Genomic DNA, 18,195 nt, shown 5'->3' on the forward strand with positions numbered 1-18,195 from the left:
CATTCTGAGAACAGGTAGGTGACCTTTGCAGTTTCATTATGTTCCATAAACAAGCCGAAAACCATATTTAAACCTAATAATGATTTCATCTAAATGTATCTCGACTACTTCCAGTATTCAATATCTTCTGAGTGCACGCAGCACCGCATCTCCAGTAGGAATTTAAAATCAATAACAAAAAAATAACCCAACACACACAGCCACCTTATGATCTCATTCGGCATTATGCTCTAACATCACATCTAATATTATAGAGCCTGTAAAACAGGCAGAGATGAAAGAATACAAGTTTATAAAATAAAATATCTTGGTTCTGTTTACTAGAATCCCAGATGACAAACCACATATAACAAGGAAACAATGCCCTACATAACACAGCTGAGACCAGATTAAAAAATGTACCGTATATACACAAGAGGAGCATTCCTGCAACACACTATTACTTCTGCTGCCAAAACAGACTAATACATATTGGCTTGGCTGTCAGGGTCACCGAAACTACAAAATCTAAATTCTGGGTTTTTTTCATACATGAAGTACACCATCAATCACTAACCTGGCTCTAAGTTACAATAAGAAGAAATAAAAAAATATTTCTTCCTTTCTTATGAAGACAGATGTTATACATACATCTTATAGTGATGGCCCACTTACAGGCCACTTAAATAGACTCTGAAGTGAGAATAAATCTCGCTTCAGAGCTCATAGTTAGCAGGGGCATGTGTGCCCCTGCTAAACCGCCACTATCGCGCCGCTAAACGGGGGTCCCTTCACCCCCAAACCCACCCCCGCAATACTTGGTCGTAGATTTGGTCGTGATTTATTGCTTCCTGGAGGCAGGGCTAACGGCTGCAGCCCTGCCTCCAGTCGCGTCTATCAGCGGCGCATCGCCGCCTCTCCCCCGCCCCTCTCAGTGAAGGAAGACAGAGGGGCGGGGGAGAGGCGGAGATACGCGCTGACAGACGCGCGTGGAGCAGGGCTGCGGTGCTTAGCCCTGCCCCAACCAGGAAGTGCTCCCCCGCTGCACCGAGGGGATTTGGGGGTGAAGGGACCCCCGTTAAGCCGCGGGATAGCGGCGTTTTATCTAGGAGGTCTGAAGCGAGATTTATTCTCGCTTCAGACTCTCTTTAAAGGAAAGATCCACTTCAAGAGAAATCACCGTTTTGCGATTTATATAAGGAAAGTAATATGAACTTTTTTTTCCAACTATAAAATGCCTCTTAAAGGAAACCTGAAGCCATATTTGCCATACTTATTTCCTTTTGAACAATACCAGTTGCTTAGCAGCCCTGCTGATCTCTTTAGATGCAGTAGTGCTGGAATCACACACCTGAAACAAGCATGCAGCTAATTTTGTCTGATTTTTGTCAAAAACGCCTAATCTGCATGCTTGTTCAGGCTCTATGGCTAAAGGTATTAGAGGCAGAGATTCAGCAGGACAGCCAGGTAACTGGTATTGTTTAAAATTAAAAAAATGTCAACCTCCATAACCTTCTCCCTTCATGGTCCCTTTAAGTTTTCTTAAAAAATTTATTCCATGGAGTCAATTAACTAATGAATCTTGTTGCTGATCACTCCTAATACAAAACACCTTTAACACACCCCACATGGTCACTCACAGAATCATATACTGTATAAAAATGGTCAACTGAACTTGTGTATGCCTCTAGCCCATCTGTTCTAAATAGGCCTCTGGTGTATCACAATACAGCTAGATCTCCCTTTTAGGGGATACAACCTTATAAAAAAACATGGGGCTTGCAATGTTGTGAGGTTTTAAAAACTGGTTTATCCAACAGCTAAAAACAGTCACGACATCCAACTGTCTGGAGAACACAGTCATACAAATAAGGGTAACAGACATCCTGCTGCAAGGTATCGGCTCACCATGTCCACCTCTTCCCCGTATCCAACTAGTTTTGTCCCAGTTTCTAAAAGGGAATCCCTTAAATTTTATACATTTTTCACCTACTTGCTCATGCCAGTAGAAATGGTCAATGGAATGGGATTAGTTAGGGCTTGTTTTCATCTGAACTGTGTGGTTCCTGGCACAATTTCTATGTGCAGTTTACTGGACACAGTGTACTCTGCAAATAATGTTTGTGTTTTCCATAGCCAAGCAGTGGAGCTCAATGCATGAACGTGGGGTATCCAGGAAAAAAAAAAAAAAAAAAAAGCAGCCCATTTTTTTTTCTCAACCAAAAAATTGCAGTAAGTGGAAACGACCAATTGGGGTTATACGGGCTGTTTTTTCTATAGCAGTTTTGGTGTGTGGGAAAATGCTAAAGCTAAAAGATATAGTGGAAAAAGGTCCAAAGGCTTTCAGTTCTGACTAGTACTTGTCAAAACGGGAAGGAGTCTTTGTTAAAAGAAAATATTGAGCTTTAGAGAGGAACTGATGACGAAGCAAGTATGTAATGCTGGGAACACACGATGCAATTTCCCGCCCAATCGACGGGTGATCGGACAGGAAGTTGTAGCATGTATGAATTAAGTGATTGGCCACATGGGGGGTCATGGGGGAGAGAGAGATTTAAAAAAAAAAAAAATCATCATCTGATTGGCTGCAAGCTGCATTGAAATGAATACAAGTTTGTATTCAATTCAATGTTGCCATTTGCTCCCTGGAGACCATGGCTGCTGGCTGTTTGATCTCTGTGATCTGTGAGTTGCTGACTGCTGATTTGGATACCTGTTAATGATTTTTGCCTGAACTTTGACTATTCTTTCTGGCTTCTCCCTGGATTGATTGATTTACCGTTGCCGATTTTTGCCTGGACTTTGACTACTCTCTGCCTGCCGTTAACACCGACCTCTGCCTGCCTGTCATTTATGATGGCGTCCACTTCCAGAAGGCTTCTCACTGCGGAATCGCTGGTGCAGTTGGAGGGCAGTTGGAGTGATCTGCAGTCACTGGCGGACTCGAGCGACAGTGACGCACCTGGGGTTCTCTCATCCGACCAAGGTAGCGAAAGAGACAGTAACAGCGGCTCCATCACCACTGAGGTCAGGGATGTCCGGGTGTGGTGCCCCATCGACCTGTCTCAGGCTCCGCCACCGCCTCCACGTTTTCCTTTTACTGGGGAGCCTGGCTTGAAGGAGTGTGAGCATAACCCCCTGGCCTACCTGCAGCTCTTCTTTGATGATGCGGTTATCGAGAAGATAGTGGAGGAGACTAACCGTTATGCCTCCCAGCAGCTGGCTGCTCCACGACGCCCCTTTTCAAGGACCAGGACCTGGGAGCCGGACACTAAAGAGGACCTGTGGCTTTTCTTGGGACTTATTCTGCAGGGAGTGGTGGGAAAGCCCCTGTAGAAGTGGTATTGGACCACAAACAAAATTATAGCCACCCTTTTTTTGGTACAGTGATGAGCAAGTACCGTTTTTCGCTCATCATGAAGTTCCTACATTTTGCGGACAATGACACCTTTGAGGAGTCCACTCATCCTGTTCCAAAACTCAAAAAGATTTGGGAAGTTTATGCGATGGGGGTGGACAGCTTCCGCACAACCTATATTCCAGAGAGGGACATATCGGTGGACAACAGCCTGATGGCATACAAGGGGAGGCTGAGCTGGCTCCAGTACATTGCTTCCAAGCGGGCCCGCTTTGGGATCAAGTCCTACATCCTCTGTGAGTCTTCAACAGGGTACATTTGGAACACTGTGCTGTACACCGGCAAGGGAACCAAATTCAGTCCCCGGTTCAGAGAGTATGGAGTGGCGACCTCTTCAGTGCTGTCCCTTGTGGAGCCACTACTGGACAAAGGCTACTGCGTCACCACTGATAACTTTTATAGCTCCCCAGAACTTTTCAAGTTGCTGATAAAACATCGGACTGATGCCTATGGAACCGTTAGGCCAAACCGGTGGGAGATGCCAACAGCTTTTGCAAAGCAGAAGTTGAAAGCTGGGGACATAGCTACTTGGCAGAAAGGGAAGATGCTGGCTCTCCGCTGGCGAGATAAAAAAAGACGTATCTCTGCTCTCCACAGTCCACAATACCTCCACTGTCCCCACCCGAATGAGAGGAGAAAAAGAGGTTGAGAAACTGCAATTCGTAGTGGACTATAACCCGACGATGGGTGGAGTGGACAGAGCGGGCCAGGCGGTGATCTTCTACCCCGCAGTCAACAAAAAAAAAATTACAAAAAAATATTCCATCACCTCCTGGAGCAGAGTCTCTGGAATAGCTACATTCTGTTCAAGCAGCGCAGTGAAAGGCCACTTACACACGCGGACTACATATGGAGGATGTGTGAGTGAATCTGTTTGAAGTATCAGACTGCAGCAGATGTCAGAACGGGGCGCCGGACCTCCTATATTGTTAATCTGGAGTGACTCACTGGTCGCCACTTCCCGGAATACATACCCCCACTCCCAAAAAATACACACCGTGCAAGACGTGTGGTTTGCTGCTCTAAGACCGATGACAAGGGGAAAAAAAGTCAGGAAGGAGTCACGCATTTACTGCCCTGACTGTAATGTTGGACTCTGTGCAGTTCCCTGCTTTAAAATTATATCATACACAAGAGGTGTTCTAGATATACATGTACATAGTGTACAAAATCGGCTGCCTTGTACAGTTTTCCTATTTTTTTCAGATTATTGATAAATTCAATTATTTCATCAAATTTGTGTTCTAGTCTTTTATTTATTTGCATAATGTGTACCAAACCTTTATTCTGACATATTTTGGTGAGTTAAGACTTTAGAATTGGGAGGCCCAAAATTATTGAAAAACAATGTACCGCTTTTGACTCATAATTCCAGACAGAAATGCACTGCCAGGGAGGTTAATGCTGCAGCACTTTCAAAATAAAGCCAACTTACCTGTCCATGGTTTCCACCTAAGGATTGATCCGCTCATACCAGCATGCAAGCAGACAATTCATGCATACAACTTGATATTTAGACCGGAAGCAACTGAGTTTCTTAACCTTTAGGGTGCTTTTAGGGCTCGTTCACACTGCAGGCGTTTTCTCAATTTTTTTCTCCCGCGTGAGCTTTTTAAAAAACGCCTCCCTCCCCCCCCCGAACGCTTGTGCAATGAATGTCTATGAGAAGATTCATATCAGCGTGGGTCGTGCGCTGTGCGGGCAGCAAAGAGGTACATGGACCATTCTTGAGGCAATTCCACCTCAATGGAAGGTATAGGAGAAACGCAAAATGCTCACAAAAATCGCTTTGTGCAGCAATTGCATTCGCCTTTTTAAGAATAAATACATTGTAGTTAATTTTTTCCGGGTCAAAGAGTTCACTTCCTGACATGCGTCAGGGAGTGAATTAACAAAAACGCTCGGGAAAAGTGCTTAGAAATTGTGAAAAAAAGGAGTTGCAGGGTAACTCACTGCAAATTGTGCATCACTTCTGCAGCGCCCAGAGCACTTCCTTCCAACAGTGTGTTATTTCTCATATATTTTCATGGCCGAAGCACCGGGGATGGCGGAAGAGTACCGCAAAGAAGTAAGCGTAAAAGGGGCCTCAAAAAAAGTGGGTTGGCTTTATTTTGAAAATTGAAAATTGCGCAAAAGGTGGATCAGCGCAACACCAGGCCCCCTCCGAATGGCCTCCATCAGAGATGCGCTGAGCCCCCTCCAGGAACTACAAACGCACCTTCAACCCAAACAGAAGCTCTGCATATACACCAAAAGCATGGCTGTTAAGTGGGAGCAGCTGACCAAAAACGAATTACATTAGTACATAGCAAGGAAATGAGCAGCGCTACTTAAAAACAGACTTGTGCCTACCTGCAAAAGAGTGCAAGCCCCACTTGTGGGGTCGAATACACACTGAGCATACACATGACCTGTCTACCACTAGAGGAGGATGTTGGTTTCCATTAACAGCTTGCATGCAACCTATTAAGTACTCATCCCTCCCACTGCGAAGAAGTCAATCCTCCATGGGAGGGGCCTAACACTAACTAAATCCTAACCTATGTATATGCATAGCCTGGGTGCGGCTAATCAAATAAAATCGAAAATTGAAAATTGCGCAAAAGGTGGATCAGCGCAACACCAGGCCCCCTCCGAATGGCCTCCATCAGAGATGCGCTGAGCCCCCCCCCAGGAACTACAAACGCACCTTGAACCCAAACAGAAGCTCTGCATATACACCAAAAGCATGGCTGTTAAGTGGGAGCAGCTGACCAAAAACGAATTACATTAGTACATAGCAAGGAAATGAGCAGCGCTACTTAAAAACAGACTTGTGCCTACCTGCAAAAGAGTGCAAGCCCCACTTGTGGGGTCGAATACACACTGAGCATACACATGACCTGTCTACCACTAGAGGAGGATGTTGGTTTCCATTAACAGCTTGCATGCAACCTATTAAGTACTCGTCCCTCCCACTGCGAAGAAGTCAATCCTCCATGGGAGGGGCCTAACTATGCCTTGCTATGTACTAATGTAATTCGTTTTTGGTCAGCTGCTCCCACTTAACAGCCATGCTTTTGGTGTATATGCAGAGCTTCTGTTTGGGTTCAAGGTGCGTTTGTAGTTCCTGGGGGGGGCTCAGCGCATCTCTGATGGAGGCCATTCGGAGGGAGCCTGGTGTTGCGCTGATCCACCTTTTGCGCAATTTTCAATTTTATTTGATTAGCCGCACCCAGGCTATGCATATACATAGGTTAGGATTTAGTTAGTGTTAGGCCCCTCCCATGGAGGATTGACTTCTTCGCAGTGGGAGGGACGAGTACTTAATAGGTTGCATGCAAGCTGTTAATGGAAACCAACATCCTCCTCTAGTGGTAGACAGGTCATGTGTATGCTCAGTGTGTATTCGACCCCACAAGTGGGGCTTGCACTCTTTTGCAGGTAGGCACAAGTCTGTTTTTAAGTAGCACTGCTCATTTCCTTGCTATGTACTAATTTATTTTGAAAATGCTGCAGCATTTTTTTTTAGCACTAAGGTCCTCCATTTTAAATCAGCACTTTGTTGCTATGTGTTATACATTACTACAAGTGTAAGCTTTGAGTGCAAGGGTTAATACTGATTTGCATTTGATTTGGTCCTTTGTACCTTCCTTTCCCCTATATATGGTCTGCGTAGGATAAGCACAGCTATTTTGTATGTTTGAGGCTTCGCTCCCGTTGCGTTCGCATTTTGTTTGTTTTGACGCAATTTTTATTTCCGGTGCTCGGGTGGGTGTTGCGTTTTTTGTGAAAACCGTTTTTCCCAAGCATTTTTAATTCACTCCCTGACGCAAGTCAGGAAGTGAACTCTTTGACCTGGAAAAGAATAAATACAATGTATTTATTCTTAAAAATGGGAACGGCAATCGCTGCACAAAGCAATTTTGTGAGCCTTTTGCATTATTCCTATACCTTCCATTAAAAATGGTACAGGCAGCGCTCTGCTGAGCGGATCCGAAACGAATCGCTCAGATGTGAACTCTCTTATAGAGAATCATTGCACAATCGCTTTCAGGGTGATTTTAAAAATCACCAGCGCTAAAAAAAAAAAAAAAAAAATCATCACAAAACGCCTCCAGTGTGAGCCATCAATGCTTTTGTGCCCCTTTATACAGGATGGTGTTTATCAGGTACCCCTGTTGTCGAGTACGTACTGCTGCATCAGTTGGGTGCCAGGTGGAGCCGTAAATAGTAAAATATTGGTAATTGATAGTCACTCTAAACCTATCCCCCCCCCCCCCCACACACACACACACACACACCTAATGCCTAACCTTAACCCTACCTTCTTGGTACCTAAACCTAACCCTGCACCTAATACCTAACCCTAACCTAGGGCACCCACACTACTTATAGTTGTAGTCGACCGGCTACAACCATGAAATGCAATCTGGTAGTCTATCCGCTACTAGCCACATTGGGTGCCCAAATGACCGATTGGGTGCCGGATAGACACAATTTAACACTGACAATTGCGGCACCTATAGGACCTGATCCACTGTTGTCTGTATCATTATCTCATTTAACACTTGATACATATTGATTTCTTCGGAAAAAGCCATAATTATGTATGGATACTTTCCAAATACGTCTTTATACTTTTTATTAACTTAAAAAAAAAAAATCAGGTTTGTTTACCAAAGATAGATCCTTTTATAACCTTAAAACCATAATGGTTTAACCATGGAAAATCCAAGTGTCCACTGAGCCCAATATATGTGCCCACTTGAGGTACATGCAGCTCGTGCTGAGCGTGTAGTTTGTAGATAAACATATATTGTATTCTACTCCTCTCCACAGCCCCTGGATCCATCTTGTTATAATGCGGTCTCCTCAGTACTGTTATTTCTGCTTTCATATCAGATATGACAGGTGCATTACTAGACCAGTAACTGAGCTCGGCTGCTTACTTCTCATTTACAATGGCATATGCATGGCACTTTTGACAATATGCTTCAGTAAAAGTGAATGTGTTAGTCGATTCAAAACCCTGTTTTGGCTCCTACTGAAAAGTAATTAAACCGTACATAAAACCTTTATTTCTGCTTTCTGGAAATGCTTTACTTTACAGCACGTCTCTAGGCACATTTTGCGGGATTGTTACTTTAGCAGACTAACTGCTTATTTTGCTATGAGCCATGATCCAATAAAACTCTCATATGTACACACTCCACACGTGTGATTAGGGGGTAAACACAATCGCAGGACATGCAGCATTTTGAGCACAAAGTATATACCAGTAAGCGCTGCATAAATTGCTTATCAAAGCAATTATAGAGCACTTTGGGGGGGCCAAGCGATTAGCTTTTAGTAAAACTTTATTATACTTACCTGGTCTCTGTATTTCCTTCTTCCGTCCGTAGTCTTGCCCCCTAAAGAAAGAGGTCGCAGGTCCTTCTCTGATTGATCATAGAGAAGCACCTATGACCTCTTCCTTTAGGTGGCGGGGCTACGGACGTAAGAAGGATGCCTGGTAAGTATAATAAAGTTTTAATGAAAAAAAAATGCAAATCTCAAATCGGATTTACGGGTTACTGTACAGTGCTTCCAAGCATCAAGGAAACGCCCTAGAAAACACAGAGCTGCAGCGTTTTTAAAGCACTGAAATTGCTAGTGAGTTCCTAACATACCGGTATAACTACATATAGAAATGTATATGCAACTGTGCTCATATCAAATGAAACTATAAACTGAAAACAAGTCAACTTTCACTATTAAAGTAGACCTGAATACCGAACTTCCTCTGTGATTTGATAAGCAGCAGCATAATAACCTTTGAAAAAAAACATTCCTTTGTTACAGATAGAAATCATGTAATACATTTGCAAAGTGTTTACTTCCTGATTTAATGGAAGCAGCCATATGGTTCAAATCCTGCGTTTAGGGCTTATTCACACTGAATGAGTTGCAGTGAGTTTTAACTCACTGCATAGTGTGCATTTTACAAGGGAACATGGAAGTCCATAGATTTTTTTATTTTATCATTCATACTACAGTTTGGCCTCTTTTCCACGGAGTGTTGATGGGCAGTGAAATGCCTCTCAAACCCTCGCAACTACTCACTGCTGCCTGTTAACTGCTTGTTGCTGCCTGGTAACTGCTTGCTGAGCACAAAGCTCAACAGTCCGTGGAAAAGAGGCCTAATGCTGGGTACACACGATGAGATTTCCCGCTCGATTCGCAGCTCGATTTGATTATTTCAAACATGCTCATTGGATTTCGATCGTTCCTGCCGTCGATTTTGCATACTTAACATGAAAAAACGATCGAAATCCAATCGAGCAAGTTTGAAATAATCGAATCGATCCGTTCGATCCCGCGAATCGAGTGGGAAATCTCAACGTGTGTACCCAGCATTAGGCCTCTTTCCATGGACTGTTGAACTGTGTGCTCAGCAAGCAGTTGCCAGGCTGCAGTGAACAGTTACCAGGCAGCAGCAAGCAGCTGTAAGAGTTTAAAGAAAACCTGAACTGAAAATTAAAAGTCAAAATAAGCATACACAAGTACTTACCTTCCATGTAGTCTACCCCTCAGTGTCGTTCTCCTGTTCCGCGTCCTGTTTGTTCACTGTGATCAAGGGAATTTTCCGTCCTCCATTTTGAAAATGGCCATTACCCATAACAGCTTTCTGGTCAGCACACAGTTAAACTATAACATCGCCCACTTGAGCCATAGGGAGACATGGACATTACTGGTCCATCAGTTTCCTCTCAGCTGTAACTGACAGCAAATGATATTTTACTGACAGCAACTGATATATTTCAGATCTGACAAAATATTGTCAGAACTGGAAGGGATTATTGTCAGAAGAAAATGGTGAGCTTCTGAGTGGAACAGATGGCAAGGTAACTATGCAATGTTCATTTGAAGTTACCTCATGTGTTTATTTTAAATATTTTTACTCAGTACAGGTTCTCTTTAAAGAAAACCTGAACTGAAAATAAAAAGTCAAAATAATCATACACAGGTCATACTTACCTCCTGTGTAGTCTACTCCTCAATCTCTTTCTCCACTCCTGCATCCCATTTGTCCACTGTGATCAATGGAATTCTCCATCCTCCATCTTAAAATGGCTGTTATCCCATAACAGCTTCTTGGTCAGCGCACTGTTAAACTGTAATATCACACACTTGAGCCATAGGGAAACATGGACAGTACCTTGCACATTCAGTTGTAACTGACAGCTGCTGATATATAACTGACAGCAACTGGTATATTTCAGTTCTGGCAAAATATTGTCAGAACTGGAAGGGATCATTGTAAGAATAAAATGGTGAGCTTCTGAGAGGAACTGAGTGTGAGGTTAGTATATACAGGTAGTATTCATTTGCAGCTACATCATGTGTTAATTTTAAATAATATTACTCACTTCAGGTTCCCTTTAAAAGGCATTTCACTGCCTATCAACAGTCTGACAGTGAAATGCCTCTCAAACTCTCACAACTGCTTGCTGCTGCTTGGTAACTGCTCAGTTTTGCCTGGTAACTGCTTGCTGAGCACACAGTTCAACTGTTAAAAAAAAAAAAAAAACGCGTCAAAAACCGTCCAATGCTAATTGCCACATGAACGGAATGCAATGTGAACAAGGCCTAAATGGGCACTTACAAATTAGCTGCTCTGCCAAGATTCCTGAGCCGATATAGCTGAGAGATCAAATTATACTTGTGATTAGTCATAGCAGAGGGGCAATTAGACAGGCTAAACTATTTAAATACATACAGGGTGGATTTCTCTGTGTTTGCCTTCTGTCCTGTGCAAGAGTTAAGGTCCACTTTAACAATGGGACGAGATGTCAGGGTCTTAACCACTTGCACACCCACTACCTATGGGTGTCGGCAAAGTGGCACCCCCAGGACAACGTAACGCCGATTGGCAGCGGTACCTGGGGGACTGAGTAGCCGGGGATCGTGCGCATCCGCCTGCATTAGGCTCCGCCCACCCGTGAAATCAACCCGCCGGCCAATTAGCAGCAGTGGTGGGTTGTAAACCCCCGATCTGCCCCATACAAAGTGTATAATACACTTTGTTAAGCTAACAAAGTGTATTATACAGGCTGCCTCCTGCCCTGGTGGTCCCAGTGATCGAGGGACCACCAGGGTAGGAGGCAGCCCTTCTAGTAAACACCCAAGCACACTGATCCTGCCCCCCCCCCCCCCCTGATCGCCCACAGCACCCCTCAGACCACTGTTTGCACCCAATCACCCCCCCAATCACCCATCAATCAACGCTATATTTTAGATTAGGTGCTAAACTGCCCCCTGGGGGCTCCTGATCATCCCCCACACCCTCAACCCCCCCCCCCCCCCGTGTACTGTATACATCTATTCTCCCCTGTAATCACCCACTGATCACCTGTCAATCACCCATCACTCACCAACTGTCACTGCTACCCATCAGATCAGACCCTAATCTGCCCCTTGCGGGCACGCAATTACCCGCCCACACCCTCAGATCGCCCTCAGACTCCCCCTGATCACCTCGCCAGTGCATTGCCTGCATCTATTCTCACCTCTAATCCCACCCTGATCACCTATCAATCACCCCGTCACCGCTACCCATCAGATCAGACCCTAATCTGCCCCTTGCGGGCACCCAAACACCCGCCCACACCCTCAGACCCCCCCGATCACCTCGCCAGTGCATTGCTTGTATCTATTCCCCCTCTAATCACACCCTGATCACCTATCAATCACCCCGTCACCACCTGTCACTGCTACCCATCAGATCAGACCCTAATCTGCCCTTGCGGGCACCCAAACACCCGCCCGCACCCTCAGATTGCCCTCAGACCCCCCCTGATCACCTCCCCAGTGATTAGCTTGCATCTATTCCCCCTTCTAAATCACACCCTGAGACACCCATCAATCACCTCCTGTCACCCCCTAGCACACCTACCCATCAGATCAGGCCCTAATTTGCCCCGTGTGGGCTCCTGATCACTCGGCCAAACCCTCAGATCCCCTTCCGATCACCTCCCCAGTACATTGCTTGCATCTATTCTCACCTCTTATCACTCCCTGAGACATCCATCAATCACCTTCTGTCACCCCCTAGCACTCCTATCCATCAGATCAGGCCCTAATCTGCCCCCTGCAGGCTTCTGATCATCCGGCCAAACCCTCTCCTGCCCCACCGCAGTGATAGAATTTCTTTTTCTGATCACTGCTGGTCTCTACGACTTAATTGTGGCTGAGACCAACCGTTATGCCACACAATACGCAACCGCCAATCCAAGAAGCTACCATGCCCAGCCTTTTCGGTGAAAACCACTCCAAGTTATCTAAAGTAACATTTTTTGGGGCCTTCTCCTTAACCTCTTTAGTGGTATGCCTGACACTGTGTCGGGCATACCGCTTCCTTCAATTACAAGTCCCCCACAAAGATTTTAAAAGATGTTATGGCCCCACAAGCTGTAGCTAGCACTAGGGTAGCTAGTCCAAGTGCCCGGCACCCTCCGATTCCCCCCCCCGCCCGATCCAGCCACTTACCGGTAATACATTACCCCCCCTGGCTCCAGTGAGCGGCGCAGCCTTTCCGCACAGCTCCGGTCTCTCTTTGGGGAGGATCGGGTCTGCGCATGAGGTCATGTGTGATAGTCCCCATATTGAAGACTGGAGCTGTCAGGGGAGACTGCGCCGATCGCTGGAGCCGGGGGGGTTAAAGTATAATCGAGGGAGCGGCAGCGATCGGAGGGTGCCGGCTGCTTATGTTAGCTAGCCTAGTGCTAGTTACAGCTTGTGGGGGCAAGGAAGCTTTTAGAATCTCCAGGGGCACTCTAACTGGAAAACCTCCTGAGCGGCGTAACGCTCAGGAGGTTAATATGGGTCTAATCAAAAAGAAAGTATTGCAGTCTTATTGGTCTAAGCACCCAATACATCACATGCCCATGTTCTCTGCTGCCATGTCCAGGTCCCGATTTGAGAACATCCTGCGCTTCAGTGCCAATACAACCTGTCATCTAAGAGGCCACCCTGCTTATGACCGGTTCCACAAAATTCGGCCCCTCATAGACCACCTGTCATCAAAATTTGCAGATGCTTATACCCCTGAACAGGCATTTTGAGTCATTTGGTTTCCAGACCACTACTCACGGCTTTGGGCCCCTAAAATGCCAGGGCAGTATAGGAACCCCACAAGAGACCCCATTTTAGAAAGAAGACGCCCCAAGGTATTCCGTTAGGTGTATGATGAGTTCATAGATTTAATTTTTTGTCACAAGTTAGTGGAAAATGACACTTTGTGACAAAAAAAAAGTAAAAAATCTATTTTTACTAACTTGTGACAAAAAATAAAATCTATGAACTCACCATACTCCTAACGGAATACCTTGGGGTGTTGTCTTTCTAAAATCGGGTCACTTGTGGGGTTCCTAAACTGCCCTGGCATTTTAGGGGCCCTAAACTGTGAGGAGTAGTCTGGAAACCAAATGCCTCAAAATTACCTGTGAAATCCTAAAGGTACTCATAGGACTTTGGGCCCCTTAGCGCACCTAGGCTGCAAAAAAGTTAGTTATTAAAGTGGTTAGTGAATGCCCACAGCTGCTGTACATCTCAGAGACTCAGAACACATTGAAGGACTTCCTGGTCAGCAGGGTCCTGCCTGTTCATCAAGGTTTGTCCTGAGATTTCTGTCTCCTTGCTACCTGTATCTCTCCCTGACTTGGTTACTTTGTTCCAGCTGCTTCTGATCCTTGTCCGGAATCCGTTACTGTCTGGATTATTATATCAGTTTGGTTCCGACCAGTGGCCCTAACTTCCAACATCATGAAGCTCCTTGAGCGGCTGGTCCTTGCCCACCTGAAGAGGTACACGGACGCTCACCTTGACCAGCTCCAATTTGCTTACAGGGCAAACAGATTCGTTGAGGACGCCATCAACGCCTGCCTGGCATACATCACTGTGCACCTAGAAAACCCTGCCTCCTACGCTAGGATCCTGTTCCTGGATTTTAGCTCAGCGTTCAACACGATCTGCCCAGACATCCTGCTCTCCAATCTGGTGCAGCTCGGAGTAGACCCCACCCTTCGAGCATGGATCAAGGACTTCCTGACAAACAGAACGCAACAGGTGAGGCTGCTACTCCAGCATTAGAACCACCAATACAGGGGCTCCACAAGGCTGTGTACTGTCACCACTACTGTTCTCCCTCTATACCAACAATTACATATCATCCGTGGACTCTGTGAAGGTCATCAAATTTGCAGATGACACCACTATCATCGGCCTAATTGGCAGCACCGGAGAGCATGAGTACCGCAGCGAAGTCGAGAGAATCTGTAACTGGTGCAGAGACAACAACCTAGTACTCAATGCTGCAAAGACTGTTGAACTAGTTGTAGACTTCAGGAGGAACCCTCCCCCCCCTCCCACCTGTCCGTATTGGGGGTACCGAAGTCTCGAGGGTGACATCCGTGCGGTTCCTCGGCACGACTCTCACCAACAACCTGAAGTGGGGGCAGAACACCTCCAAAATTCAGAAGAAATCTGAGCAGAGGTTGTTCTTCCTGCTTCAACTGAAGAGATTTGGCATGTCCAGGGAACTACTGACCAGCTTCTATACTGCCACTATAGAATCCATCCTCTGCTCCTCAGTCAATGTCTGGTACGCGGGCGCAACGGCCAGGGATAAACACAAACTGCAGAGAGTCATAGCTGATGGAGAGAGAATCATCGGGTCTCCTCTTCCACCTCTTGATCTTCTCCACTCCGCTAGGATGAGGAAGAGGGCCACCGTGATATCCCATGACCCCTCCCACCCAGGCAGTCACTACTTCAAGCTCCTCCCACTGGGCCGACGCTACAGGACTATAGCATGCAAAACCACCAGACGGAAGAACACCTTCTTCCCCCAGGCGGTTCGGCTGCTGAACACCAACCTCCCCCTGCCAGGCCTGCCTACTGGCACGCCCTAGTGGGGGGCCACCACCACCATCATTATTATTATTAATTAACCATTTATTTGGTCTGCTCCTGCACGGCTGACCCAGGACTGTCATGTATACCAATACTGCTGTTCTAAAATTTGTCTGTGTTGTGCGTCTTGTTCTCCTTTACTATGTCTATGTCTATGTCTATGTCTTTGCCATGTGTACCACAAATAATTCCGAATACAGTCATTGCTGTACTTGGCGAAATAAATAGGATTCTGATTCTGAATTCCTGCTGTGATCTGACTTTGCTTGTCATCTGCCTGTCATGATCTAGGGGGAAAAAATTAAGTTTTGGATAGTGTGTATTAAAGAGAGCTCAAAAAATTGAGGTGGGCTCAAAAAATTTAAAGAAAAAAAAAAAAAAACATCGCTCCAGAGGGCCAAACTGACCCTCTTTCACTTCCGTGACCTATAGGAAACAATGGGATTTCTGGAAATTGCCAATGGAAGGGAAGTGATTAATTCTCTCATCCAGCGTGCTTCGAGGTGGGGGAGAGGCCGGGGAGAGAGAGCTGCCCAATAGCAGCTCTAGAAATCCCGGAAATCCCGTAACAACGTCCCTGGCGGGCGTTTTTAACAGGGAATCCCTCTACCTGTGTTTACCTCCAAGATGGTGACAAAGTTCTCTGTATTTCTCTCTGAAACCCAGGAGGAACAGTGATGTGTGCTTGTGGCCCAGTGATACACAAGTATGAAATGTGTGCTACATTAACACAGTGCCTACAGTGTTATGATTATGGCCACTCACATGGGGCCCCTTCATGTATTCTGCACAGTGGCCCACTGTTGGCTTTGTCCACCGCTGTCAGGTACACTTTGTTCCAACTTCAGTACATGCAAAGTGCATTAAGACAACCGCTTCTAAGTATCAATGACAATAACAAACCTACAGTATAAGCAATAAAATATTTTAAACAACGTCAGCTGACTGCTAGAAATCACTTGCCTTCACCATGCCTGCATGAGGAGACTGCTGTAAATAAAGCACATAACTAGTCGGTCACTGTTACCTTCTCTCCTGGCTGAAGACATGTCACCATCGAGACGTTCACACTGCCAGCAGCAAGCGACAACTCGCTCTCTCCGCGTGTGACAGTACTACTCCGCTGCATGACAATAATAACTATAATAATAACACGCTGTACAGGGGAAGTAAAAACCTCTGACTTCTGCTCCGCCCACTTATACCTTTCACCAATGTTAACTGCAAATTTCTGGAAATCGCCAATGGAAGGGAAGCAGCTCTCGTAGTTTCCGCCCCATTTGAGGAACGGGCAGCCGGTCAAAAGTACAATGGCCGAATACCAATCCCGTCTGTACTGCGCAGGTGCGAAAGCTGAATGGATCCCGCATGCGCAGTGAGTGCAAGCCGTTCAAGCTGAGAGAGCGCCTAGCGAGGGGCTCAGGACCACAGCTACTGCTCCGGAGAGGCACAGGGAATGCCTTGTGATCCTTGAACAGAATGCAGTGGTGTACGTGAGCGCATCTAACCGAGGAGGGAAAGTTACGTGAATACGGCTTGGAAACTTTACTGCTCTGAAGTTTACAGGAATCTTCATCATGCAAATCCCATTGCAATAAATAATTCATGCATATGCATTAGAATGTTACCCCGTGGAAGGTGAGTCTGCGGCGCATTTTTCCTATATATACTGTAATGTAAGATATTTGCGATGCTCTAGGAATTTGTTTATTTTATTTTTTTAGTAATATATGATATCCACTTGGGCTGGCTTAAAAGTCACGTAAATAGTTTCGGGGTGTTAATTCGTGTATTTCTCCGTTGATTGGCGTTTTGGTTGACATTTTATTATTAGGATGATAAAGATGTGGTATGGTCATGTACATCATAAAAATACCATGGACGGTTTCCTTTTAGCTCAGAAAGGCAATTGACTAAAATGTGGATGCTAGTATTGTATATCCATTACATAATACATGGCAAAATATAGACAGGTTGTTTCTGTATACGGTGGCTGGTTTTTGTTTGTTTGTTTGTTTTTGCATAGTAATATTAAAATCACTGATGCCTAATCTGATAATGCAAAGCTATTGGAGCTAATAAAGATCAGTGTGATCATTGGGAGATGGTAAATAGGTTTCATAGCTTAGTGGCACTGATACTGCTGCTGGTCACTTCTGGATTTCCATTCTGTACCTGATAGATAGCATGTATGAGTGAATTTATGTTAACGTCAGCATAGTTGTCTAGTGATACATTATTCACCTCAGCTGCAAGTATAACCTACATTTACCTTGGTTTTGATCAGGAGTGTTATGAGTGTGTTACAAGCACGGCGCTAGCTACTTATGAATGAGGCTACCGATGGGTATATACAGAAAAATATTGGTGAGAGGTTCTTACAGGTCACTGGAGGCACTATATGAATGTGTATTGTGTAACATAGGTTCCCTCTACAGTTATTTTCTATATATTGGCACTCCTATAACTGATCAGAGGCTCTTGGGTTAACTGATGTAATAAAAGCAAAAAAGGTCTGTATAGATCCATCACTATGCCAAGTGTATCAGTAAAATATCCGGGTCTACTTAGCAAATCATCTGAGATCGTTCCCAGGTAAATTCTAATTTAGCCTGGAAGTTGTCTGTATTGGTGACCACTGATACTTTTTTTTGCACTCTTACCACTTCTATATAATACGAGGGGCTACCTAAAATATCCAATGAAAGTGGATTCACCCAGTGTACCCTTCTACTACATAGAATTGTTAAGATACACAAAGGTACTGAAATATCCTATCAATGGGCATCTTAAAAGTTCCAGGGCATTCTTGGCATAAGTGGAATTCCATACTTTATAAAAGGGATGTACTGGACAGTAATCAT

The 18,195-nt window shown here is 45.1% G+C and overlaps 1 protein-coding gene and 1 long non-coding RNA gene across 2 annotated transcripts in view; one reads left to right on the plus strand and one right to left on the minus strand.

The window, feature by feature from the left end:
• Positions 1-16,619, minus strand: part of ERICH1 (glutamate rich 1) — an 84,874-nt gene extending 68,255 nt beyond the window's left edge. The window contains exon 1 of the mRNA XM_068281339.1: positions 16,359-16,619. Coding sequence (XP_068137440.1) covers positions 16,359-16,380 — 22 coding nt within the window. The 5' untranslated portion in view covers positions 16,381-16,619. The remainder of the gene's footprint in view (positions 1-16,358) is intronic.
• A 103-nt stretch (positions 16,620-16,722) lies between these two features.
• The window catches only part of LOC137571751 (uncharacterized), a 159,715-nt gene continuing 158,242 nt past the window's right edge, over positions 16,723-18,195 (plus strand). Inside the window, exon 1 of the long non-coding RNA XR_011031418.1 lies at positions 16,723-16,969. This is a non-coding gene — a long non-coding RNA (uncharacterized lncRNA). The remainder of the gene's footprint in view (positions 16,970-18,195) is intronic.

The sequence above is a fragment of the Hyperolius riggenbachi genome, chromosome 4 (genome assembly GCF_040937935.1).
Source record: "Hyperolius riggenbachi isolate aHypRig1 chromosome 4, aHypRig1.pri, whole genome shotgun sequence".
Classification (NCBI taxonomy): domain Eukaryota; kingdom Metazoa; phylum Chordata; class Amphibia; order Anura; family Hyperoliidae; genus Hyperolius; species Hyperolius riggenbachi.